Source organism: Lynx rufus, unplaced genomic scaffold (assembly GCF_022079265.1).
Source record: "Lynx rufus isolate CCGP_SWC_20201006 ecotype Redwood Valley unplaced genomic scaffold, mLynRuf1.p SCAF_2, whole genome shotgun sequence".
Lineage (NCBI taxonomy): Eukaryota > Metazoa > Chordata > Mammalia > Carnivora > Felidae > Lynx > Lynx rufus.
The window spans coordinates 214,819,607-214,847,151 of NW_025814834.1; the positions used below are offsets into that span (position 1 = coordinate 214,819,607).

At 49.8% G+C, this 27,545-nt stretch overlaps 2 protein-coding genes across 6 annotated transcripts; one reads left to right on the forward strand and one right to left on the reverse strand.

Annotated features, from left to right (window-relative positions):
- The first annotated feature begins 413 nt into the window (after positions 1–413).
- On the forward strand, positions 414–13,664 carry MASP2 (MBL associated serine protease 2). The gene is made up of 11 exons (XM_047083094.1): positions 414–460; positions 566–797; positions 983–1,160; positions 1,870–2,001; positions 3,930–4,126; positions 4,200–4,347; positions 7,323–7,441; positions 9,046–9,124; positions 10,865–10,999; positions 11,501–11,575; positions 12,833–13,664. The coding sequence occupies exons 1-11, from the start codon at positions 414–416 to the stop codon at positions 13,594–13,596; spliced, it is 2,106 nt and encodes a 701-aa protein (XP_046939050.1). The 3' UTR covers positions 13,597–13,664.
- On the reverse strand, positions 11,222–24,295 carry TARDBP (TAR DNA binding protein). 5 transcript variants are annotated; one of them, XR_006962668.1, is made up of 7 exons: positions 24,187–24,295; positions 22,966–23,217; positions 20,891–21,054; positions 19,612–19,752; positions 18,683–18,853; positions 17,071–18,304; positions 11,222–16,337 (listed from the first exon to the last, which is right to left on the reverse strand). XR_006962668.1 is itself a non-coding variant. In XM_047083095.1 (6 exons), the coding sequence occupies exons 2-6, from the start codon at positions 23,201–23,203 to the stop codon at positions 17,774–17,776; spliced, it is 1,245 nt and encodes a 414-aa protein (XP_046939051.1). In that variant the 5' UTR covers positions 23,204–23,217; positions 24,187–24,295; the 3' UTR covers positions 11,222–17,773. The 5 variants fall into 5 exon arrangements, 1 of the variants encoding a protein (XP_046939051.1); XR_006962667.1 differs by having other exon boundaries at positions 11,222–16,536; XR_006962666.1 differs by having other exon boundaries at positions 11,222–15,284; positions 16,067–18,304.
- Positions 24,296–27,545: the final 3,250 nt, after the last annotated feature.

The window sequence follows — 27,545 nt, forward strand, 5'->3', positions numbered from 1 at the left end:
GCCCCTCCCCCGTTCATGCTCTGTCTCTCTCTGTCAAAAATAAATAAACATTGAAAAAAAATTAAAAAAAAATAAAATAAAATAAAAGACATTTAAGAAACCTCTCTCTCCCATCTTGCATAGGGTTTCAGGAGGGAGCAAACATAAATGCGTCCCCCACCTCCGTCCAGAAGCCATCGTTGTCGCGGAGGCCCCCCTCCGGCCTTAGGAGGAAGTTAAGGGTGAGGGACGGAGCCAAGATTCATTCCGGGGCCATCTGTCATCCAGGTGCAATTCCTGGCTCCTGGGGCATCCTGTCCTCCCTGCCGGAAAGCCGGGGCAAGCCGGAGTCACGGGGTCAATTCCCAGAATCCCAGGGTCAGGGAGGCTGGGGGCAGGGCCGGGCACTGGACAAACAGATCAAAGGTGAGACCATGAGGCTCCAGGTCCGGCCTGGTCAGCTGGATGGGTGCACGATGAGGTGAGTGGACCACCACCCCCTCCCCCTCCAGCAGCCTCCCCCGCAGGGGCGAGGGGTGAGGACAGGCCTCCGGGCCCTCACCCACCCCCGTGCCGCCGCCCTCAGGCTGCTGCTGATCTTCCTGGGCCTGCTGTGGGGCTCGGCAGCCGCACCCCAGGGCCCGCAGTGGCCCGAGCCCGTGTTCGGGCGCCTGGCATCTCCTGGCTTCCCCGGGGAGTATGGCAACAACCAGGACCAGCGCTGGACCCTGAGGGCTCCCCCCGGCTACCGCCTGGGCCTCTACTTCACCCATTTCCACCTGGAGCTCTCCTACCTCTGCGAGTATGACTTTGTCAAGGTGCTGACGGAGCGGGGGGTGACCCGGACCCTCTCGGGGGCTGGGGGCTCCCGACGAAGGGGCCCCGCGGCGGGGGGGGGTGCTGGGCAGGGACACGTGGGAGCGGGGTCTGGCTTCCGAGGGAGGGAAGGAGGGACGGCGGGCCTTGCGTCTTGCCCTCCCTCCCTGTGACCCCGACCCTACAGCTGAGCTCAGGGACCAAGGTGCTGGCCACGCTGTGCGGGCAGGAGAGCACAGACACGGAGCGGGCCCCCGGCAACGACACTTTCTACTCGCCGGCCTCCAGCCTGGATGTCACCTTCCACTCCGACTACTCCAACGAGAAGCCCTTCACGGGCTTTGAGGCCTTCTATGCGGCAGAGGGTGAGCCGAGAGGAGGTGGGGGCGGGGGAGGGCCCATCTGCAGGCCGGGGGCGACTCTGTCTTGGGCCAGGCCAGCTCTCCCTTCAGCCTCCTCACCTCCCCGAGGCTGGATTCCTGCCAAGCCAGCGGGAGAGAAGTCCGCCGCTCAGTCCAACACCATCCCCGGTGCAAATATCGGTGACAGCCATGCCTTCCGCCCTCCGACTGAGCCTGACGGTGCTGAGCCAGGGACATGCCCACAGACCCCCTGTGGTGCAAGGGCCCAGGGAGCCCACTTACTCCGCCGAGAACGGACGGCCCGGAACACTGTACTTGTGCGTGGGCCTCGAGCCTGACCCTTGATTTCACATGGCGGCTCCGGGGTGGGGGGGCCCGCTGTGTGACCTTGGGCACGTGGCTCAACCTCTCTGTGCTCCTCAGGAGGGTGCAGCGGGGTTTGGCGGAACCTGCTCGGTGGGTTCGACCGATCACCCGCTAGCTGGGTGACTCGGAGCAGGACGCTTCACCTGTCCCTGGTTTGGAGAAGGTGGTGCTGACGTCTACCTCCAAGCGTCCCGGGGACGTTACGGTGCCCCTGGGCCTAGAACATGCTTGGCCGGGCACCAGCCTCTTTGAGACATGAGGGGACTCCTCTCGGCTCAGCCGTGAGGCCCCAGATCGGCCTCGTCTCCTTCCCTCTGACCACCCGCCTGGCCCGCTCCTCCCCCAGACATCGACGAGTGCCAGGTGCCCCCAGGAGAGGCGCCTCCTTGCCACCACCACTGCCACAACCACCTGGGTGGCTTCTACTGCTCCTGCCGCGCGGGCTACGTTCTCCACCGCAACAAGCGCACGTGCTCAGGTGAGCTGTGGCCGTGGGGGCGGGGCGGACACGGCCCCCAGCCCAGCCCCCACCTTGGCCCAGGATACAGCCAGCTCCTCAAGGCCATAGCCGCTCTGCCCGGGGCTCCGGAGGGACCCCTGGCCTTGGCCCACTCGGCACTTCTCCTGGCAGGCCGCCGGCCCACCTTTGATCTTCTGTCCCCTCCTGCCGTGTGTCCCATCCACTCACATTCCCTCTGCCCTCGGCTCGGCCATTGGTCCTCAGCCCGTTCCCTTAAATCGCATGTGTTAGGCCCCCACCGTGTATCCCGTCTGGGCTCCGGGCACCCCCCCGCCCCCATACAGCCGCCCTGGGCCCCCAGATGGGAAGAGTGGGGGACGCGGGCCTGGCTCACACAAGCTTCCCTGCACAAAACTTCCCAGTGTGGACAGGGCGTGCTCAAAGCGGCTGGTTCCCAGCAGGCCAGCCCCTTCGGCCTCTACTGCCCGCCCCCTCTGAACTCCTGCCAGGCGCCAGGTGGCCAGACGGCAGGAAACCCCGGGGGTGTCCTGGCGAGAGGGCGGCCCCCAGCCTCAGTGCTGACCCCGCCTCCCCCTGCTCAGTGTCTCTCTCCCAGTGTCTCTCCCTGTCTCTCTGTTCTCTCTTCCAGAGGAGAGCCCCTAGCCTCACCTCCGGCTCCGGTCTGGGTCGGGCCGAGATTGCTGCAGCCCCCCCGACCGCCCCATCCCCGGGCCTAACAATAAACCTGCCTCCACCTCTACTTCTGCTTCGTGTCTCTTGGGGGGCCCTGTGGGGAGAGGGCCGTGGTGTGCACCCTGGCCGCCTCCCCTCTCTCCCTACCCTCGCCGAGGCCTGGAGGCACCTCGGTCAGTGGGAGTCCCCTCCACGGGCCACGGGCCTCTTTGCTGGAAAGGCCTACTCGGCAGCCCCCAGTCCATTTGGAAGGTGGGGCACTGAGGCCCAGAGAGGGGCGAGGGCTGGCCTGAGTTCACACAGGGAAACCGAGCTCTCTCTACGCCCCACTAGGTCCCCAGGGGCTGAGCTGGGAGCATCCTGAGACCAGCTCCTGTTCAGAGGATGGCTCCTGTCCCACGTGTGCTGGGCTGGGGGAGCCTGACCCCGAGCAGAGAGGCCCGGCGAGATTGTGTTGATGGGGGGTCTGGTCCCCCACACCCAGGGGCTGTTCCCTCTGCCCCTGGGGAGCAGCCACACAGAGCAAGGAAGGCCGTGCTGGGACTCCTCAGTTCTGGAAATCTCCCGGCTCAAATGCCCACACCCCCTGTCTACAGCCTGGGGCAGGGGTGGTCGGACACCTCCCATGGCTGGTATAGACGCTCCCTCAGCAAGTGCACGATCAGCTGGCCCAGTGGGGAAAGGGCACCAGACACGCTTGATCAGTGTGAACTTGAACTTCCCTCAACCAACCCCCCTGGGGCGGAGCCCAGGCCCAGGGTGGGAGGGGAAGTGGACAAGAGAAGGCCCCCGCTGTTCCCCGTGGGGAACCAGGGAAGGCTGGACTGCTCTGGGCCGGGTGTGGGCGGGAGCCCCGTGGTGGATGAACTTGGGAGTTGCTGGGGTCAGGGGTAGATAAGGAAGGGATCCCTCACCACCACCCCCCGTCTCCGCCCCCCTCTGCCCCCCCCCAACCCCGCCGTGACCTCGCTCACTTCTTTACCCCCCGGGGGTTGTGACTCTGGCCCAGGAGCCCCAGGGGTGTGAGTGGGGCCTGGAGGATGTACATCCGGGTGTCACCTGTTTCAGCCAAAGCCAGGAAGCCCGAGCAACTCCAGATTGTCCCTTCACCACTGGGGTGGGGTGTTCGGTCCGAGGAGGTGTCTGTGGGGCGGGCCTGCGCGGGGCCCCGGGCCGGGCCGCAGCGAGGACAGCCGGACGGGGCGGAGCCAGGCTGCCTGCGCCCCGGCTCACAGGAACACCCCCTCTCTCAGCCCTGTGTTCAGGTCAGGTCTTCACCGGCCGGTCGGGGGTGCTCAGCAGCCCTGAATACCCACAGCCGTACCCCAAACTGTCCAGTTGCTCCTATAGCATCCACCTGGAGGAGGGGTTCAGCATCATCCTGGACTTCGTGGGGTCCTTCGACGTGGAGACGCACCCTGAAACCCTGTGCCCCTACGACTCCCTCAAGGTCAGGTTCCCGGGATTTGGACCTCATCTGGCTCTGGCGGGTCCTGAGGTGACAGGGCCCTTTCTGCCTTCAGATTCAAACAGACAAAGAGGAATATGGCCCATTTTGCGGGACGACGTTGCCCAGCAGGATTGAGACAAAAAGCAACGCGGTGACCATCACCTTTGTCACGGATCAGTCGGGGGACCACACGGGCTGGAAGATCCACTACACCAGCACAGGTGAGGAGGGCCAGTGGGTCTCAGATCCCAGCAGGAAGCTGTTTCGGGAGAGTCAAGGAGCCACACGGGATGGGACTTTTCCTAGCTGGGCCTGGGAAGTGTAGGGGGAGAAAAAGTTTTCCTTGACCCTCTTAGGGTCCCTGGCTGGGTCTGAAAAGTAAACTGATAAAGACAGATCAACAGGAGAAACACGTCCAGATTTATTTCACGTAAGTTCTACATGGGAGACGTCATAAGGAAAGAAAGACCCAAAGAAACAGGCCTGTGTACTTTTGTGCCGGGTTTGCAGAAAGGTGGATGGATGGTCACGGGAAAAAAAATGACACGTTAAGGTCAGTGCGGTAGACTCGGTGGGGGGTGGGGTGCCGGGAGGAGGACTTAGAAAGGCCTGTTTATTTGGATTCTTCTTGGCTCCCTTTGTCTTTAGAGATAAGGATGCTCCTTCCCTCCTGGCACAAGGAGGGCACCTGTCACATGACAGTACATGAGGGTCTTCTGACTGTGACAATGACAAAGGGCCGGGGAGCAGAGGTCTGAGGGATCTCCCTGTTTCTGTTTTCTCAAACTCCTTCAGTTTAAAAAGATATTCAACATGCCAAGGTGCTGTAGTTTGGGATAGTATGTCCCAAATTCCACCAGAAGACAAAGCAGGCTTGGGGGTGGGGGGGATGGCCTGTGAGAGACAATGGTACCCCAAGAGGAAATGCCATCCGCCCACGTGTCCATCCCTCTCCTCACCCCTCCTCCTGTCCCTCCCTCTTCCATCCACCCGACCAGCCCTCCTTCCTCTGTAAGAGAGGAAAAAATAATTCCCTCCTAAATTCTTAGCTGGGACCAAAAGACAGATTAACAAGAGAAAATCAAACAAGTTTGTTAACAGGTACGTCTCATGCACACGTGGGAGATTACCCAGGGGACAATGGGGACTTAGAACTCAGGCTTCGATAACATCTTCAGCTAAAGACAAAAGAGGGGGGGGGCGGGGAGCCAGTTACGGGCAGGTGACGTGACCAGGAAAAGTATGGTAAATGATAGTAAGGTCCGTAATACAGATTTAAGACCCTGCCTTCTCCGGTGATGAGTTTTCTAGTGACGTATTCATCCTTCTTCTAGGGCAGAGAGGGGGACACGCTTACAAAATGGACGTGTCTTTTGTAAACATAAAGTTCCCTGACAAAAGGAAAACTTCGACTCTGTTCTCAGAGCCTCTCCTGTGTCTGCAATGTCTGGAAATAACCAGCTCAAAACAATCCTTATGCTAAAGAGTCATATCTTGGGGTGCCCTCTCGCACCACCCCTCACGTCCAGCCATCAAAACCAGAAAACGAGATCCCACTGAGCGAATGTGAGATCTAATTGGTTTCATTAAATGATTCATGATTTGGGCAGCATCCCATCTACCAAGTGGAAGGGAGCTCTGAAGGGGGTTGTACAAACATGGAGGGTTTTCCTAGGAAGAAAGAGGGGGCAAGACAGTTATAAGCAAAAGAAAAGAAAGGATTGTTCCAGGCAAGATCACCTTCTCTTAGGGGAAAGAGTATGTCTCCCTCCTTCCCTCCATCCTCAGTGCCTGCCTTCCTTCCATCCACCCATCCATCCATCCATCTTTCTATCCATCCATCCATCCATCCTTCTCTCCAACCACCCACCCATCCAGGAAATCAGAGTGCAGGCTTTGGTGTCAGGCTGCCTAGATGTGTGTCCAGGCACGAACCTGTTGCCTGGCTATGTGACGCCGAACCTCTCACATAACTTTTCTGAGCCGTAATGTCCCAGTCGTCCCAATTAAGAACGATGTCTCCTTCAAAAGGCGTTCCTTCCTGGGCTGATGCGGGGAAGGCGCTGAGCACAGGGTGTGTGGCTTGGAGGAAGTGATAATTGGGATGATGGGGATTGGAGTCATTTTTTAAACGAGGAAACTGCATTAGAAAGGATTGACCCTTGGGCCACCTCGGTTAGAAACGTGGGAAGGGGCGAGACTGGTCGGGAGGAGGGAGGCCGGAGCTAGGAGACCGATTGGTTTGTCCCCGGTTCATTCATTCTCCTGTAGGTCAGAGTAATAACACATCTTCAACGGAAGTGCTGCTTTCAGAGCAACTCAAAGGGGGAGTCAGGTTTGCGGGGCTGGTGGGTGAAGGGCCAAGGCAGAGCGGAGCAGGGCTCTGGCCTGGGTGCCGGGCAGCCACCAGGGCTGTCCCTGGAGACAGGGGAGGGGTGGGGGTGTGGGGGGTGCGCAGGGGGCGCTGGTGGGCAGGGCTCTGGGACAGCAAGGGACCGAGAGCCACCCCAGGGCACGGAGACCAGCTGCTGGGGGGACTTAGCAAACCACTGGCATGGCAGAGGGGAAGCCGAGGGTGACACCAGGCTGGGGTTTGGGGGCCGGAGTGGAAGGCAGTGTCCCCGGGGGGCCTGAGCGCTGTGAGTACGTGCTGGCGAGGGGGAAGCACAGGCTCCCTGAGTGCCGGTGGGGATCGGAACCCCAGGTGTCTCCGGGCTGTTGTGGGCGGTCGCCCGCACCCACTCTGGCCCAGCGCTCAGCAAGGCACTAGCCTTTACATCCGGCCCTCACGACCCCTAGAGGAATCGGAGGCCCAGAGAGGCTAAAAGTAATTGCTGCGAATGCGGGTCTAGCTCTTTTCCTCCAAGCGACACTCTCTCTTGGTTTGCGGCAGAGACTGTAAGGTCCCCGGGGCAGAGCAGACGCCCCCCGGGTGCCCGGCTCTGCAACGCGGCTTTCCGGGAGGCCCAGGCGCGGCTACTAATCCCGATCGGTGCAATACGCGCCCCACAGGGTCATCTGGCCTCTGGTTTGAACTCTGAAGCGGTCTACCCCACTTGTGGCGAGCTCGCTCTGTGTGTTAAGTGTTCCGGCTATAAAATCAAGACCTTGAAATGGCTGCATTCAGACGGGCCTTCGAGAGGCCGCATCAAAACCCCTAAACCCGGTTTCCAACCACCCCCCCCTCCCCGCGCAGCTCGGCCTTGCCCTGGTCCGGTGGCTCCACCTAATGGCCGCCTCGCGCCTGTGCAAGCCCAGTACGTCCTGAAAGACCGCTTGGCCGTCTTCTGCGAGACTGGGTACGAGCTCCTGCAGGTAAGTTAGCACAGAGCTCCAAGCGCAGCAGGATCATGACCGGTTTTTACGCGGCTACATATTCGCATCGGCAGACGGGTGCAAGTGGAAAAACAGCTGTGGTCAGCACGGGGCTTTCTTTGGCCCACGATTAGCCACTAACATTCAAAGAGATAAGCTGGCCTAGAAGAGAGAGGTCTATGAAGAATTCTTTCGTTCTTTATGCAGAAAGCTCTAAGGGGCACCTGGGGCGGCTCAGGCAGTTAAGCCCCGGATTGTTGATTTCGGTTCAGGCGGTGATCTCACGGTTTCTGGGTTTGAGCCCCACAGCGGGCTCCATGCGGAGCATGCTTGGGTTTCTCTCTCTCCCTTTCTGTCTCTGCCCCTCCCACCCTCTCTCTCAACATAAGCAAAATAAACTTTAAAAAAAAAAGAAAGGAAGGAAGAAAAGAAGAAGCCCTTTTCTTCTCCGAAGCTGGTGATTCAAAGGGATTTTTGCCCTGTTCACACCGTAAGGCAGCTCGAGAGGCCCGGGCTACCACCTGGCATTAAATTAGGCCCCGCCCCCGGTCACGTGACGACCTTTCCTTGCCACAAGTCCCGGGCGCACCAAAGATTAAATGGCACTAGGAAACGGTACATTCTGCAAAGTTATAAATAGTGACCTCTGTGAAGGGTGAGGGAGGATAATTTTTTTAAAAATGCTTACTGTGTTGCTTCAGGGGCCCAGGTAAGAGATTAACACGTCCTCTTTATGTTCTTCAAAATTGTCACTGAATCCCAGCGGTACAAAGTAATAACACGGAAACGATAGTTAGCTATTCAGTCCAGTCCTGCGGAGGAGTGAGTCCAAAACGAAGCAAAACAAAACCCGGCACTTTTCCCACCTTGCAAAGTTCCCGGCCAGGGTCTTGGCCCGCAGCTCCTTGCACTGCAAACCTCTTCAGTTTCTGCTGGGGGGTGGGTGGGGGGGTGGAAGGGAAAAAGAACGAACAAAAAACCCTCCTGCTTCCTTGAAAGCATAAAGGCTTCTTCTGCTCTGCCCAAGTGATCTTTCACTTCCAACTTTAAAATAACGTTTCAGTAAGTCAGACACGTTCTCTGCAAACCATTCTGGCAATCACTGAGAACGCACAGGCGAGGCCTAGGAAAGTATTTTTAGTAACTGTCTCCCCCCAGCTGATGGCCACAATGCTAGAAAACTCCGGGCACATTCGCTCCACGCGGGAGCCGGCGGGCCTTCCCCGAAGTTTGGCCACCGCCCTTTGGCCCTTTATGTAAAGAATTGGTGAAAAAGCAGCAGGCACTGGACGTGTTGTGTTCCTGGATTGCAGTGGAGAGCGAAAAGTATTCCGCAGTTGCCGCAGAGGTCACCATTTGATCCCTGCAGCGCCAACACCTCTCTTAGAGAGGGAGAGGAGGTCTGCGGCATCGGCGACACAACGGGCAGAGCTGTGGGCCGCCAGCGAGCATGGGCACCCAGGCAGAGTCGGGGGTGTGGCCGGTCACGTGGGTGCGGCACCCCCTGACGCCCCCCCCCCCCCGCACTGCTGCGGGAGCGGAGCTTCGGGGAGTGGGGTCCCGATACAAACGAGTAACGCAACCCTTTCCGGCTTCTTCTTTAGGGTCGTCTGCCCCTCAGGTCATTTGCTGCCGTGTGCCAGAAAGACGGATCCTGGGACAAGCCGATGCCGCAGTGCAGCAGTAAGGCCCCGTGACCCTAGATCCCCGCGCGGCTTGTGCCGCCCGTGCCTGCTTCCGGTCTCTTCTGAAATGGTCCGCTTCTCGGGGACCGGGTTCCAAACCTGCCCCTCTTCCCCGGCCTCTCCGGGCGCTCTTACAGGTTAAACGGGAACCAAGTTACTAGGAAAAGTATCGCCTTTGGACAAGCGTAATCTTTAAAACTGTTTTTTCCAAGTATGAAACCTCCGTGCAGGATGGGAAAGAGAAAATGGCACTTTAAGGCCCGCGATCCCACTGTTAGAACACGCCCGCGGTCACACACGCTCTCACACGTGTGCACAGGTACAGGCCACCATACTGTAGGGACGGCGGTCACTGCGCGGACACATACACACCAAACTGGAGCGAGGGTGTACTTACCAGCCTGTGAGTTAAGAATCACATCGTAAGTTGTTTTCCCAGCGATAAAATGCAAGTTAAGTCGAAAACCTAAGTTTACCGAAACCTACAGCGAGAGCCTCTTTTGCCCACATCCCCAAACGACCCCTGAGAGTTTGGAGGTCCGTGCCTTCACGTGCTTTAGCTCTCATGCTGTGTGTGTATCCTAACGTATCTCACTAGTCCACACTCTTCAAGCAAAAGGAGACTCGGTCTGATCGCACGGATTCCCCCGTGTTGTTGGGCTCTCTTTCCACGTCAACCCAAGGGTTAGGAGAATCACGCCCTCGTTAGTGGCTGCGTGGCACCCCCGCCACGGCATGTGTGCTGTCCCCAGGTCTTTCCGAATACATCCACTGCTGTGGTCAGCGCCCCTGTAAATGTATTTGTGCACATTTTGTGCAAGGGTTCCCACAGAATTCACAGGCAATTGAAACACTTTCACTTCGTAGCTTCAGCCCCACCACCGAGACTACCAATGCTTAGTTCCAAAGCAGGAGAGCCGGCACCACGGGAGCGTTGGGAGCTGGGAGTCCGGCTCCGAACCCCAGCGCGGCCACTTTAATGAAGCCAGGTAGCCGTGGGCACCTCTCTGCGGAGAATCAGAGGAGCACTCGGCACAGAACCAGGCTCACGGCTAAGTTGCTATCTCAGTGTAAGCTCTGAATGTTTGGAGAAAGAACGTCCAGTGTCGAGTTTTCGACCTCCTGCGTGAAGTAGGGCTTCTGGCCTATCACTTCATCTCCGAACCTGGGTAGATCGTTCACACACTGGGTAGATCGTGTCCTAACGGGTGAGCATTCTAATGCAAATTCAAGGTACTAGGACTTCCAGATCTCCTAAAAAGTTAACTTGGGACAAGGAGCCTTATAGCACAAACCAAGTCCTCCGTCCTATTGTTGACTCTCAGGGCCAAACTGCAAACGGAGTACTGCTCTCCAGGGACGCGTGGGCGGTGCCCCGTTCTTCCTTCCTTGACGCCCTTTTGCCCCAGAATTTCCGTCAGAAGTTAGGGCACGGGCACTAAGGAGTCCCAGGTGGCTTCAAACCCCCTCCTTCTGGAAAGCACCGTGCGGCTCCCACCCCAGGGGCCTCACCGCAACCTAGGCGTTCGGGTCGGAACGGGAGGAAGGCGATGCTTTACGATCACAGTAAGGCCGACCTCTCCATTTTCAGGGAAGAGGGTCAGCGTTGTTCCCAGACAGGGGGAGCTTCGGGCCACAGCGCCCAGCAGCACAGCCACCTGCCCGTCTGGCCTTTCGCGGTCAGCGCTGGACACAAATCAGGTTAGTGCGACCTGACTCCTCCCTCTCCCCTTACCAGTTGTGGATTGCGGCCCGCCGGAAGATCTACCCAACGGCCAAGTGCAGTACGTCACAGGTCCTGAAGTGACCACATACAAGGCGGAGATTCAATACCGCTGTAACGAGATCTTCTACACGATGAGATCGGAGGATGGTAAGCAAAGTGCTCAAAGTTGGGGGTGAGTGATTTGGAACCTAAACCCTCGGGATCTGAAAATAAACTTTAGCCAACATTTTTGGCTAAGGCTGCGGGGAAGATTAAAAGGCACTACCCCCGCCCGCTAAGTGAAGTATTACAGCTCAAGTGACTTTAATGTCAATTTGCAAGAATCTGAAAACAGATCTTATCTAGTAAATGACTACTACAAACACACAATATATTCCAAATGGTTTAATTTAACAAGTCAAAACCTTATCATTAAGCACTTGAGATCTTGATACATATTCAAGTTACACATCTAAAAGGTTTCCACTTTGCAGGCAAACATGGTTAATGCAGAGACCTCCTATTTATGAAATCATGTAAAATGGTTATTCAGACACCTCTCTTTCCCGATGATGCTCCAGAATCAACATTCTTCAAGGGGCTATTCAAGCAAATGACAACCACCTTCTCCATGCAGTTAAACATTTTTGCTTTTCCAATGATTTGCAGGTAAATATGTGTGTGGGGCTGATGGATTCTGGACGAGCTCCAAAGGAGAAAAATCGCTCCCAGTCTGTGAGCCTGGTAATGGATACATTTACACAAGAGACGCGTAATTGATGGAAAGTACAGCTGGGCGGGAGGCGAGCGGAGCTCTGGCTGGTGTTGGGCAGAAATGGAACCTCAGCACTTGGCTCTTACACCAAGTTATTATTTCCAGATAACACGTTCTCACTCTCCCCTTTCCATGCGGAGGGGCTGCTAGGTGCCGACTGCACGTCAGTCACTGGACTATTTTTGACTTCACAACTAGGCGAGCGTAAAAAATGAAACGATTTTAAGAATTATCTTGAACCATTTACATTTATAAACACAAGTCCTGCTGTGGAGTTAACTTTTTCTTCTCTGTGAAACTATTAAAACCCAAAGCTAATAACTCATTTCCCTAGCAACTGTTTTCAACGACATCTAGTTTTTAAACATTAATGCAATCTGCCTTTTGAATAGTACCCAAAAAAAATTTTTTTTGCCAGAATTGGCTCTGAAGATGTAGTTGAGTACAGCGATTAAAAAAAAAATCAGAAAGGTAATAATGTATTCATTACTCCTGCGTTATCTGGCTTAAATTAGTTTTCTTAAAAAAACTACATCTTAGCTGACACAACATTTGTACGTTTTAGTGCAAGTATTCTGCCACAACAGGAGACATATTTGCTACATTGAGTGTATTTAGTTAGCAATACACACAGGAAAATCTAGTTTGGAAGAACCAACTAGACTAAAATAGTAATTTCCGAACCTGAAGGTTCCTGGCTACAACTGCCAACATTCTGATTTGCAAAACGTTTAAATGTTCAAAGGCGAAAGTGATTTTGCAAATCCTGCAACAGTGACCTTAGTTCCTGCTTTCCCAGAACTACAGGGTAAATACCCCATTTTACAAGCAGGAAAACAGAAGCAATGAAAAGGTTATTTCCTTTCACTGGATTTGTAATCACATCACCCCAGTACATCAGCCCAGACAATTCCTGTCTGCCCTATTAATACTCCCTATCGTGTAGGCCAAATTATTTCAGCAAAACAAATTAGTTTCTAAAAGCTAATTTTCATACACCTCATTTTCTGAGGAGCTAATGCTAATACCAAAAGGTTTCCTCCTCAGGTTCGAACTGTGCCGTTTTAAAGCAGTCTCACTTGCCCGTGTGGGTGGACACCCACCAATTCACCCGATGATATTTTTGGATGATATTAAATAGATACAATTCCAAAGTGGGAATGATTACGGAAAAAAAACACCACTGGGTTTCTATAAAGGCTCTATGTATCTGCTTCTTTCCCTAGTTTGTGGAATATCAACTCGCACCGTAAGAGGGCGTATATATGGAGGGCAAAACGCAAAGCGTGGCGATTTTCCCTGGCAAGTCCTATTACTAGGTCGAACTACGGCAGCAGGCGCACTCCTACAGGACAACTGGATCCTCACAGCTGCTCACGCTGTGTATGAGCAAAAAGAAGATGCCTCCTCCTTAGAGATCAGAATGGGTGCCCTGAAGAGACTGTCAGCTCATTATACACAAGCCTGGGCCGAGGCCATTTTTATACACGAAGGCTATACTCATGATGCTGGCTTTGATAACGACATAGCACTGATTAAGTTGAAGAACAGAGTTGTAATCAACAGCAACATCCTGCCTATCTGTTTGCCACGAAAAGAAGCCGAATCCTTCATGAGGACAAATGACATTGGAACCGTGTCTGGATGGGGATTAACCCAAAGGGGTTTTCTTGCCAGGAGTCTAATGTTTGTTGACATTCCAACTGTCGATCACCAGAAATGTACTGCTGCGTATGAAAAGCAGCCCTATCCAGGGGGAAGGGTGACAGAAAACATGCTTTGCGCTGGCTTAGAAGGCGGGGGCAAGGACAGCTGCAAAGGGGACAGTGGAGGGGCATTAGTGTTTCTAGATAACGAGACACAGACATGGTTTGTGGGAGGAATAGTGTCCTGGGGTTCCATGAATTGTGGGGAAGCAAACCAGTATGGGGTCTACACAAAAGTTGTTAACTATATTCCCTGGATCAAGAACATAATTAATAACTTTTAATTCGTTGTGTCTTCAATCAGAAAAGGATTCTTTTTAGAAACCCCTTTAAAAGACCGTAGCAGCAACGTGACCCGAGAGACATTAGCACGGCAGTTACTGCCCTACCGCCAAAACCAAAAGCAAACTTCGGGGAAGAAGGCCACCACAGGTGCCCCTCCCTTGGGGCTTCTCACCGCTTCCTGCCGGATTCGAGGGGACATAGGCAAGTGAGATCACCTGTGCCAATCCCACAGAAAATCACCAGTTAAATCTGCATTTCATGACTTACAAAGGGCAGTATCTGCACCAGATATCTGCATTTCCATAAACTGCCCGTTCATGTTCTCTGACAACTCTTCCATTGTCTGGGGACTTGTTCTTGATCTCTAACAGAGCTTTATATATTATAGCAGTACTGGTTCAGGGATAACCTAGAATCGTGATTTTGTAGATAAAACGGAAACATCAATACCTCAGGTTAGGTATTGACTGATTCCCATGTGCAAAACCAATGCCATCAACTGGCGAGATATAATTTTTCACTTATCCAACTGGCAGACGAGAAAAACACAGAACAGCACCATTTCACACTGTCAAAGACAACACAGGTTTTCTGAAGGACAACTTGGCAATGTATCTGAAAAGCCCTGAAAGCATGCAGTCTTTGACCTAGTAACGCCAACGCTAAGAATTTAATTCAGCTGTGAGGATGTTCCCGGCACTTGGAAATAATAACCTAAATAATGTTCAAATTCAGAAGACAGCTGAATCAAATGTGGCAATTCCTTAAGAAGAACTACGACAACAGAACTAAGTGGCCATAGCATAGGTAAGTCTGTAGTTTTTTTTAATTCTCACAATGAACACGAAAATCCTTGGGCATACTTAAAACAACAGATCACAAATCACAAGAGCTGAGTATAGAACTCATACACAATGAAGAGCTACTCTCCTGGCACTCAACAACAAATTATTCTAATTATCACCTACATCTTTGGAATTATCAAGCGGTTAAGATACTTTCCCTAAGGACACAATTTAAGCTCACCTAACCTTAAAGATCTCAGGTCATTTCGGCTGGCTATTCCTCCTTAAAGTTTTAATAGCTAACACTTAACAAAGAGTTTCATTCTAGCCAAATATTTACCACTCATGTAAAAATTCATTTTGAGTTTCTGCCTGATTCCTCTTGTGCATATTAAAGGGGAACTTCTTGAGACTTTTCCAAAGTAACTTTCCATCACCTTTGTCACATATAAAAAAGAAATTGAATTTTTCCAGTAAGACTCCAGACACTAAACTGTGGTGGCAACAAATTTTTTATTCAACTGGTTCAAAAAAGTTTTAAGAATGAATGCATTGAGATGACCAAATAAGACTTTTAATTTTAAAAACAAATCTTTGCCAAATAGTTTTACTTCTAGACTTCATTTCTTTCTTTCTTTTTTTTTTTTAATTTTAAGGGTAGAATTAAATACCCACAGCTACTAGTACCACAAACATTGTTAACAGAAGGCTGCTGCACATCGAAAGCCTTCTAAGACCGGAAACTAGATTCACAACAAGTGCAAGTAAGGGATTAAAACCATGCCATTGACAAGTGAACTTACCCCTGGGCTCCTTGAAGGCTTGTCAGTTTAGTCTTTGGAGGTCCCCGAATACCATTTTAAGTGTTACCAAGTTACTGCTGCTGAGTAACAGTGCAAGTGCTAAAATGCAAAATTCAGATGGTACAGGGTTTGGAAATCATGCAATGGAGATGCAGAAAAAAATTAAAACAATGCAAGATCCTTTTACAGAGGAAACTGAGTAACGAAACAACGTGGCGATCACAAGTCTAAAGGACGACTTCATTTCTAAAAGCTTAAAACACGTAACTTGAAAAATGACAAACCTAGTTATCATCATCTAATTAGAGAAGGGCATCAGGTAAGCTACCGACACAAAAATGTTAACATTCTTCCATCAGAAAACAAGCTCAACTCTCACAGCAGTTACATAAAAAGTACAACAGAGAATCATAGATTATTGCTTTTACATACTGCACAATGCGCCGTGAGAGTCTAATCTGAGTTTTCTGTCAACGATTTCATTCAACGTTACTCTATTCCCCCACCTGTGGAGGACAAAGCCCATTTCACTTAACACTTTCAGACAGACATCCCACCCTGCTAGTTCTTAAAGCTATCAGGCTTTGTAATGGATTTCAGGCACAAGATAAATTTGTGGTTTCTTCTACTTTATCCCTACTGCAATTAATTCCACTTTTCAAATCCCAAACTAGAAAAGGTGCTGAAATGCCCTCCTTTCCAACTGCTATGCTTTGCTACAAAGCATTTGAAAATAATCAACGTCGTTTTTCCCACTCCCCCCCAAATAAGAATATTTTTAGAAGGCATGATTCCCAATGGAGATTCATACAGGCCATGTAAATAGAACATCACCCAAATGCACAGAGGCACTAATAAAAAAACTGGAGGGTACTGCTTACCATTTTAGGTGCGGTCACCCAGACTTATTAAAAACTAGGTTTAAAAAGAAAAAAAAAAACTTTTCACTTTGGACAATGCAAGAACATAGCAATTAAGTCTGGGTATCAGGTGTCAATGCATGACAGGTGATGAATCCATTTGACTTGAGACAACTTTTCAAATAAGTTTATTTGAAGCAAAATAAACTACTGCCAAGAAACTTTATGAAAGTTCCATCTCAAAAGGGTCAAAAAAGGGGAATTAACTGCTATGAATTCTTTGCATTCAGGGCTGCAAAACAAAGACACATATTATTTAAATCAGTTTTATTTAAGAATTTCCAACATTGACAACTCTTATAAAAAGCATCCAAGCACAGGACACAGAACTGCATCAAACAGCATTCTTATGGGTAGCTGACAGACATTAGAACTTCCACCCTTCGTGGCGACACCCCGAGCTCACTGGTGAACTCTGCTTCCAAGTACTCCTGCAAAGCACACCACAAGCTCAGTCCATGTTCTCAACCCACCAGCTTCAGTTCACAGGACCACACTTACAGATCAGGAACAGAAGAGAACACACACCATACAGCATTCACAGCAGTTGACAAAAGGGGAGGGGAAATACAAGTATCGTTTCACTTAACACATCCAACTAACGGGGTTATCTAAGAACAAAACTCACTTAAAGTCTTCCAACAGATGTGGATGTCCTTTGAATGCAAAAAACATTCGTACGTTATTTGCTATCATTGCTCTCTGCACACTCTCGCACCAAAGCCACAGGATTGAGAGACACATCTCGCCAAGTTAAAAAATATCCATTATGCACCACCAAGTCTCTGCACGCGCTCTCTCCTTTCCTCGCTCATACTAGCCTTTCATGCCTCGGCACCACCATCAATCCCACACAAGGTTTCAAAAGTTCAAACAGCCTTCTGGTTCCATATCACAGCCTTGCGTTCATAGCGTTGATACGACTCCATGAAATAAAGAGTAGCGGATAAAAATGGGACACCCACCGTCAAAGACGCAGCCTGTGCAGTGTGATGACGAAGTCTTGAATGAGAGAGCATGTAGACGGAAGTATTCCTATGGCAGAATATTTACAGCACTACTTTCAATGAAGTGCTTCTTCCATAAACATTTGAAATGAGATGAACTGCAGAGATTAAATGAAGGCTTCATATTGTACTTTTGCATATGAAGGGAGACAAGTGTTAAAAAAAAAAACAAAAACGAAAACAAAAGAACCAAACACTGTGACACCATGATCTCCAAAAAAGGAGATTTTCCTACGGAAAAAAATTCATATGGTGGGGTTCAAATTAAAACAAGGAGAAAAGAATGTAGTTCTAATCAATGGTTTCCATTTTGAACATGCAAAGAATTCACTTGACAAGTCCAGGGATAAAATATTACAGGAGAAACCTTTTGATATCAATTGTAGTGTGTTGGGTTTTTTGTTTTTTGTTTTTTTAACCAATCAGGCAAACAGCAGTTCACTTTCAAACACTCAATATTTCAACCCTTTATGTAACAAAACTTATAAAATTCCTTTAGCTTTTCCTCTTTTTCTAAAGAAAAATGTCAAAAATACTGCTGAATATACTCCACACTGAACAGACCAATTCTGAAAATTCTCAGTACATATGTATTTTACAATATACTTACCATGTGTTTAGAAAAATCGGAATTCCCACCAGTCTATACCAACCCCGCCGTCTACATTCCCCAGCCCGAAGATTTAGAATCCATGCTGGAGCCGAAGCCTCCATTAAAACCGCTGCCTGACCCTGCGTTTGATGCGGATCCCCAACCGATCGCTGCACCTGAATTAGAACCACTATAGGAGTTATTTCCAGAACCAAAGGCCTGATTTGGCTCCCTCTGCATGTTGCCTTGGCTTTGGTTATTACCCGATGGGCCTGACTGGTTCTGCTGACTGGCTAACATGCCCATCATGCCCCAGCTGCTCTGCAGTGCCGCCTGGGCAGCCGCCATCATTGCCGGATTAATGCTAAAAGCGCCAAAGTTCATCCCCCCACCCATATTACTACCTTGATTGTTTCCCAAACCAGCTCCACCCCCTCGACTGTTACCAAAACCACCCTGATTCCCAAAGCCACCTGGATTACCACCAAATCTTCCACTTCTTTCTAACTGTCTATTGCTATTGTGCTTAGGTTCAGCATTGGATATATGGACGCTGATTCCTTTAATGATCAAGTCCTCTCCACAAAGAGACTGGGCAACCTATAAGAAATAGGGGATGTAAATAAAGGAAATTAAACCATTGACTCATGCACCAGAGTAGCAATCAAACTTAGATTTCAAGCCAGTGTCTACGCGGGAGGAAAAATAAGCTCATTTCATTTAAACCCGTAAAATGGACTTTAGCTGTAGTAACAGCAGCACGGACTTTTTCAGCTTATTTTCAAAAGATATAAAACACTCCCACTTAAGTGCCACATCCTGAAAAAATACCTAAAGGGTTTATGACGACTATCTAGACCCATACATATCCCAAAGCTTACAAGGTGAGAAAGCTCAGCTGAGGACGGCAATCAGCGGGATGGGAAATCTTCACGACAAATTACCCAGTCAGAGGACTATCATTAAAGAGAAAAGTACCTGATCGTCTGCAAACGTAACGAAGGCAAAAGCCCTGAACGGTTTGGGAATGAAGACGTCTACCACTTCTCCATACTGGCAAAAAAACTGCTGCAGCTCATCGGCGGTCATGTCCTCTGTACAGCGCCCAACAAACACCTTCCTGCTTCTCAAAGGCTCATCTGGGCTTTGCTGGTCAAATCGAAAGGAAAGAAAAACATGAGAAATATTTTATGAGCTATGAAAAGAGCATTATGATAGAGGATGTAACGACAGCGATCTGCCTTTTATATGCGATTAGCCATTAAAAAGGAGATACATTCTTCTGTATTAGCACTTGTCTTTAATGCTTCAGCGAAGAGTAACATTTTATTTTTTAAAGATTTTATTTTAAAGTAATCGCTACACCCAACACGAGGCCCAGATGCACAACCCGGAAGATCCAGAGTTGCACGCCCTATAGACTGAGCCAGCTAGGTGCCTCCAAAGTCTTAAGGTTTCAAGTTCAAAAAGGTTTATTTGGATTAAGGAAAGTCAATGACTGAGGAACGCCCTAGCAAAGATGGTAACTCTCCAAATAAGTCTTGCTTGCTAGGAACAAATTAGGCCTTTGTGACAAGATTAATGTGTTCTCACTGTCTTTGTGCTTTAACACGTAACCACGTAAGAAACTGTTCACTCACCAGAAATAACAAAGAAAAAGAATAAAATGAACGAAGTTTTAGTAAGAGAGGTAATAAACTATTTCAAACAAACATAAAACATTCAGCATGCATGAAGGTCCTAAGGCTTTAACGAGACAAAATGTTTCAGGAATATAGCCGCCACTACCTTTTCCAAGTACATTTACTATTATTCTACAGTGTCTTCTAAGGGAGTTTTGTCAAAATTTGACAAAAATTCCCAAAGCAGAGGAAATTCCCAAAGCAGAGGAAAAAAGAGTAAAGTACCTTAGAATTAGGAAGTTTACAGTCACACCATCGTCCGTCTATCATATGTCGCTGTGACATTACTTTCACCTGGGTTTCATATTCCGTAAAACGAACAAAACCAAACCCCTTTGAATGACCAGTTTTGAGATCTTTCTTGACCTAGGGGGAAAAAAAAAAATCACTGAAATTTACTAAAATCTCACACACTCACACACACCCAAATCAGAGTTCCTTGGTAATTTGAATGGCTTCACTCGGATGGAGTTGCTTAATTAAAATTTAACCAAGTTATTCTTGAAGTAAAAACAACAGGAGAGTCAATGTTGAATCCAGATGTTAATAATCATGTTATGAAACAGAATTTTAACAACTTGGTTTACAATGCAAAGATAAATTAGATCTAACATTTACATTTTTTTTTAAACTACTTATTTTTGAGAGAGAGAGAGGAAGAAAGAGAACACGTGCCTGCACAGAGAGTGGGAGAGGGGCAGAGAGAGGGAGACAGAGGATCTGAAGCCAGCTCTGTCCTGACAGCGAGAGAACGATGCAGGGCTCAAACTCACGAACAGTGAGATCATGACCTGAGCTGAAGTCAGATGCCTAACCAACTAAGTCACCTAGGCACCCCTCTAATGTTTACATTCTTAAATTGGAAAAAGAGGAAATGTGTTTTTATCTTTCTTTAAAAGTTATTTTAGTAATCTCTACACCCAACATGGGACTTGAACTCACGACATGGAAATCAAGAGCTGCACGCTCCTCCAACTGAGCCAGCGAAGTGGCTCCCCCTTTTAAAAAAAAAATAGGTGTTTTTTTAGGGACCCAGGGTGGCTCAATTGGTTGCCTGGCTTTTGATTTCAGTTTAGATCGTGATCTCAGGGTCCTGAGTTTAACCCCTGCATCAGGGTCCACACCTGCGTGGGGTTCTCTCTCCCTCTCTTTCCCTCCCCTACTCACGCTCTCTTCTCAAAGTAAATAAACTTAAAAAAAAAAAGTTTTTTTTAATCTCCCAACAATCTAAGTTAATATAGAATATATGCATAAAGGGAAAGAGTATAACCCAAATTTTTTAAGTGAGCTCTAGACCCAACATGGGGCTTGACATCAGGAGTCACACACTCCACCAACTAACCCCGCCAGGCACCCGAACCATTTCGGCATCCCCTATGCATACATGTAACAAATGTTAAAGATACTAGCTGCTGAACATGAAGGGCAGTGTCACTAAACTGCAGGAATTCGGGGAAAAGAATTCACTGGAGAAGAAAAACTGTCAAATGAAATCAAAGTTCACCTGAACCATAAGAACCTCTCCAAAGGTACTAAAATATTCTTTTAGATCCTGTTCAGTCGTTTTCCACGGGAGACCCAACACTATTAAATCAGATGTTTTCTGGACAGCTCTTTTCACTTTCACTGCTGAAGAAGCATCCGTCTCGTCCATTTTTCTTTTGTTATCTGAACAAAATGAGCAGAAATCTCTCAGTGAACTCCCCATTTAACACTTCTTAGGACATATTAACTCCTACACCTAACAACGACAAGCAAAAAGATTCTAAGAACAATAAGATACTGAAAACTTTTGGCAAGGAGTGACATCAGCTCTCAAAGACAGAAGGAGGGACTGAATAAATGGCTGAAGGGCTTTTCTGGTGCGAATGCAGGGACTCCCACCCACCTCTGGTTTTGCAGGATCTCAAGATTACAATGGTTTGTTCTCTCCTCTCAAAAGGCACATCAAAACAAAACTAATTCTACTTCATTTTGGACTTTAAAACACATTAAGAAGGAAAAAAAACAGGTTAAAAAACAGTGCTGTAATATCTTTATGCCTACTAAACATATCTGCTTACCTTAATGCCTATAAGTTAAAAGTTACGGACCAAAACACAATCAACTTTTATCTCCAGCTGTGGATTTTAAGGGTAATTTCAATTTTCTTTTTCTTTCTTTTATAAACTTTCAACAGTGAACTCACATTGATTTTGTAACAAAAACCAAAATCTTAGGTTATTTTTCAAGACCAGTATTTGGGGGGCACCTGGGCGGCTCAGTCGGTTAGGCGTCTGACTTTGGCTCAGGTCATGATCTCAGTTTGTGAGTTAGAGCCACATGTTGTCAGGCTCTGTGCTGACAGCTTGGAGCCTGCTTCTGGGATTGTGTCTCCCTCTCTGCCTCTCCCCCACTCTCGCTCTTGCTCTCTCAAAAATAAACTAACATTAAAGCAAACAAAAATCCTCAGTGTTCGGAAGAGGAAAGGAACTAAGTGAGATTTTTAGAAAGACTATTTTTTAGAGCAGCTTCAGGTTCCCAGCAAAGCTGAAAGGATGGCAGAGACTTCCCACATACCCCCCTTTACCTTCACACATGGATAGCTTCTCCCCATTATCAATAACCCCCCAAACCAGTATGGGACATTTGTTACAACCAATGAACCTGTATTGACACGTTATCATCTAAATGGCATTTTATTTTTTAATGTTTGTTTATTTTGAGAGCGAGCATGGGGAGGGGAGAGGGAGGGAGGGCATATCTCAAGCAGGCCCCTCACTGTCAGCGCAGGGCCCTACACCAGGCTCGATCTTGAGAACTGCAGTATCATGACCTGAGGCAAAATCCAGAACTTAACCAATTGAGCCACCCAGGTGCCCTTACATGACATTTTAAATTTGGGTAAATATTAATCTATAGCCAATGGCTCGAAAAACAGCATACGAAAAACAAAAAACAAACAAAAAAAACCCCAAGTTGCTGTTAAAAATGTTCTCAAAATGTAAGTCAAAGTCTTGCACACTAATCAAAAATGATACTTTGTTGGTATCGCGTTTTAACAAAAGAGATCAACTACAGCAAATTCCTTCTGCTGAAATGTACCTACTTCCTTGGCACCATTCCTTCGTATTTCCTTTTTTTAGATTTAGAACATCAGTGATAAGGGGCAGTGAGAATAAGACCAAAACCCCAAATTATAGTTGCACTAATTCAGATTTGGGTTACAGCAATCGATTTAAGGGGCAAAAACATCAGATCAACTGAATGACTGATGGAAGCCTGCAAGGACCAAAAACCAAAGCAAAACATCAGGGCACCTGAAAAGAATCTATTTACAAGAGGCTGATTACTGCAAAGCATTCTCAGCGGTTCCTTAAATTTGGCATTAACTTGGCAGCATCTGTTCACATAATACATAGTTTTCTCTCTCAAAAAAATTCTGTATTTCCAATTTTCACTAATTAGGACTAGCAGCTAACAGTAACATTTAAAGAAATACTTGGGTTATAGGAGATGGTTCGCCGTGAAACGAGGCCATGATCGGACTTAGAATGAGAAACAAACGCTTGAGCATTGCAAAGCCAAACGGCAACGAACCTTTGGGATAGTTGACAACATATACCAGATTTCCCCAGCCGGCTTCGGGAGCATGCAGAATTCCTTCCACCAACCGGACGCCTCTCATACACTGAGACACTGGATTCCTGTAGCGCAGCCCACAGGCCCCTGGAAACTGGGCTGTAACCGTGGACAGCAGCACGGTCCCGTCGTCTTCTGATGGTATTTCAATGGGCTCGTCGTTCTCATCTTCGGTTACCCGAATATACTCAGACATCTTCTCTTAGTTTTCTTAAAGGAAAAAGAACCATTAATGACCGACACTCGAGTCAGAGTAGTTGTTTGCTTATCATCACCTGGTGAACACCACCACCACGTCCATGTTCCGGGGACATCTCTGCTGTTTGGGCTCTTACACGCGCGGGTTACCACCGAAACGAGGCAAAGGCAAGGCCAGTGATTCTTAACAAAACACGATGCCTTGCTATTTCAGTCCTGCTATAAACACTTGCCGCGTGCCTACTAGGCATCAGATGCTCAAGTGAAAACAGTCAGTCGCAGGTGGCAAGATGGTTACTGGGGGCTGGGGAACATACGGAGAGGATACCAAACAAGCAGTTATTTATTACGGCCCTGATACGCGCTGCCAGAAAGAAGTAAATAATCATCCTGGAGGCTGAGACGTGTGTGGGAATGAAAGCTGATGTCCCTAAGAACCAGATGCAGAAGCTGTGTCTTGAGAACAGCAGCAGCGAACCAGGTGAAGAGAGCGGGAAGAAAAGTTCCTCCCTGTTCCTCACTGTGGGACTTCCGGGGGCTCCCCACACTCGGGCAAGGACAGCGACAACAGGTCCTTCGCGACGCGGGCCGCCACCTCCCACAAGCCAGCGCGTGGCGGCCGAGGGAGGGGTTTTTCGGAGCGGCCCGAGGACCAGAAGCAGGAGCACAGGGCCCAGGCTGGCGGCGTCCCCCGGCGCTTTGCGAAGCGCCGAAAACACAGAGCCCTGCCAGGGCCCGGAAGCTCCGCCCCGGGCTGCACGGCACCGCAGGCCCAGCGTCCCGGCTTCGGCGCCGGCTGCCACCCAGCGCCAGGCCCCTAACGTCGCGCCCGCGCGAGCCCGCTCGGGCAGGACCAGGCGGACCCGGCCCCACGGCTCCCTTCCCGGGGCGGGGGCGGAAGCCGCTGCGTCCGCCACGGGCCGCGGCGTGCGGAGGCCGAGACCCCCAGGGCGTCCTCGGTGAGAAGCGGCCGCAACTCACCCGTTAGGCCGCTGCTAGGAAGCCCGACAGGGAACCCGAAGCAGCGACGGTTCCAGGAGCAGCCCAGCTACCGCTTCGCTCCCACAAAATGGCGCTAGGGCCGCCTCCTCCCCCCGCCGGCCGTCGTCCTCTCCCACCGGCTCCCCGTCGGGAGGGGAAGGACGCCGCACCGAGGCACAACGACCTTCTCCCCAGAGCGGCAGGGCTCCCTTCCGGGAGGCTGAGCAAACAGAACGGACTTAAAGGCGACAGTAAAACCAGGACCTGAGCCTGAAAGGCTAAAAGTTGACAAAAATATGGAGGCGTAGGCTGTTAGCTCCCCCCACGTAGCGTAACAAATGGCTTCGCCCGGCCAACCGTCGGCCCCGGGTCTCGGCCGAGCTCGCGCACTTTCAAAGTGCGCGAGACTAGCGCAGGGGCAGGGCTAGGAGTGGCGGGGCGGGGCCGGGAGACGCCAGGTTCGGGCGGGGCGGGGCCAGACCGGAGCTGGGAGCTGGATCCCCGGTCCGGTTGACCTTCTGGAGGCCGGAGCGAGCCCGGGAGTCCAGCCCCCTTTGTCTAAAAAGCCAGCCGAGTGCATCCACTCCTCCCTCCCCTAGCCGATCTCCACACCTGAAAAGAATGACCTTGTTTGAAATAGTCAAATGATGGAGCCTACTATGTGCCAGGTGTTTTCCACGTACTCACATATCCGATTGCCCCTACAGTCTTGTGTGTGGTAGGTACTATTGATTCAATTCGCCTGTGCCGATGAGGGAAGAAACTGAGGCACAGAGAAATTAACTGTCTGGCATAAAGTCCCTCGGGTAGTAAATGGTGGACCTGGGATTTGAACTCTAACCCTAATGCTAAAATATTCCAGCTCCAGGCCTCTGATGATAATACTGTACTTTGTCTACATTAGGACACACCTTGCCCAAGCTCACAGGGCCAGTAACTGGTGGAACTGGGATTTGAACCCAGGCAGTCTGGCTCCGGGCTGGAGGAGCTCCACCGCCACCCCCTTGAAGCTTCCTAGGGAGTAAATGTCAAGACCTGCCAGTCCCGATGCCTGCTGTTCATATTAATCAGATTATGCGTGAATCAATTCGCAGGGATAAGGGAAGAGAGGGTGGGGGCAGACAGACACCCAGAGGCGGCCCTACACGCAGGACGGCAGAGCTGGGCATGTGGCTCCTGGTGGTCACTAACGTTTTGCAGCACTAGATCAAGCGCAGAGGCCTGAGTCATCTAAACTCATCCACCTGGCCATTTGGGGAGAGAAGTTAGTTTTATTATTCCCGTTTTGCAGAAGAAGAAACTGAGGCTCGGAGGCCAAGTGACTTGCCTGAGGTCACACACTTGCCCATATGTGTCATCCAGGCTGTAAATTGCTCTCCCCCGTTCTGTCAGACCCTGAAGCTGTGTTCCATCCTCCAGCCTGGCCCACTCTCTGTGCCATGATTGAGACTGAGGCATTTAGTGTGGGCAGCTCTGTGGGCCCTGGATGCCAGCCATAGGTGGGTGGAGCAGGGTGTGCAGAAACTGGAGAAAAGTCAAGCAGGGACAAAACCACAAAAGCTGTCCTTCCCCCCCAGAAGTTTCGCGGCCAGTTGAGAAGACCAGTGGACACTGTCTTGAAGAGGGCAAATGCTCCTTCAGGAAGAGAATCGATAAGGCCAGAGGGAGGCTGGACAGTGTGGAATCCTTCTGCTCTTAATTGCAATTCATCTCTGGGCTTCAGCTTTACAGCGATGATCATATCAAACGTTCTACTTGTTTGAAATGTGTGTGTGTGTTTTATTTTATTTTATTTATTTAGTCTGAGAGAGTGTGGGAGGGGCAGAGAGAGAGGGAGAGGGAGAAGCCCAAGCAGGCTCCAGCACCATCAGTGCGGGGCCCGACGTGGGGTTTGAACTCATCAACCATGGGATCGTGACCTGAGCCGAAACCAGGAGTCCGAGGCTTAACCACCTGAGCCACCCAGGCACCCTGAAATGTGTTTCGTAAGTTCCCTTGGTTTGTTTGTTTGTTTGTTCATATCCTGCACACATTAAGCCTGAGGATTTGTTAGAAGGCCAGACATTCCTGTTCTTACCCATCTCCTCTCTTCTGAGCATTTATTAAATGCTTTCTGAAGATAATGGATCAGAAAGGATATACCGAGCTCTCACGGCTCATCCAGCACTGTGCCAAAATTACAGTGTAAAGACACACGAGAAAAATGAAAGCCAGCCACAGCCTGCATGGAGTGGTCTACAATCCAGGTGGGGGCTGGGACAGAGAGTAGCTGGGAAACAATCCCAGAGGACATAAAGGACACGGGTGCCAGTGCTAGGCAGAAGCTGAGGGACCGAGGGGCTCCCCAATAGCTCTTTGGGGTGCTAGCTTCCAAGCACAAGGATGAGGAATCTCAACTGGAAAGAAAGGACACTAGGCGGAGAACCAGAATGTCTGGGAAAGGGCCCCAGTTTTCACTCTAGTCACTTGGCTGTGTCTCCCCTAGATTCCCAGCTCTGCCAGCTCCAGAAAGTGTACATACATTCCTGAACGCTGAAAGAACCAAGACAATACAAGTATTTAAATAAGGGCAACTTTGTCAAGGTTTACTTTTCTTAGTCCTGGTGTTTTTAGGTCCCTAAATTGGAAGCCGCATCTCCAACTGGTCTAGGTCTGACTTAGATTTTTCTAAAATTTTTTACTCCAAAATATTTTTTTTAAGTGTACATGGATGGAATCTCTACACCCCACGTGGGGCTCGAACTCACGACCTGGACATCAAGAGTTCATGCTCCTCCGACTGAGCCATCCAGTTGCCCCCTCTGAAATCATTGAAAACTTACGATAAAGTTGTGAGAATAGGGGCGCCCGGGTGGCTCCGTCACTTGAGCATCTGACTGTTGATTTCAGCTCAGGTCAGGATCTCATGGTTCGTGAGTTTGAGCCCTGTGTCAGGCTATGTGCTGACAGCGCAGAGCCTAATTGGGATTTTCTCTCTCCCTCTCTCTCTCTGCCCCTCCCCTGCTCACCCACATGCTCTCTCTCTCAATTTAACTAGATAAACATTTAAGAAAATTTTCTTTCAAAAAATGTCAAACTAGAAATAATTGAAGCAAACTTACAATGAGTATTAGCATAGTCACCGCCCAGATGCAAGGATCATTACCATTTTGCCCTATTTGTTTAGCTAGCTAGCTAGCTCTCCATTTTTTGCTGGACCATTTCAAAGTAGGTTGAAGTTGTTGTGACATTTCACTCTTAAATACTTCAACCTGCATCACCTAAGAACAAGGACATTTTTCTACATAATCACAATGCTGCTATCACACCCAAGAAAATTGACAATGATTTCCTAATAGCACCTTGTATCCAGTCCGTAT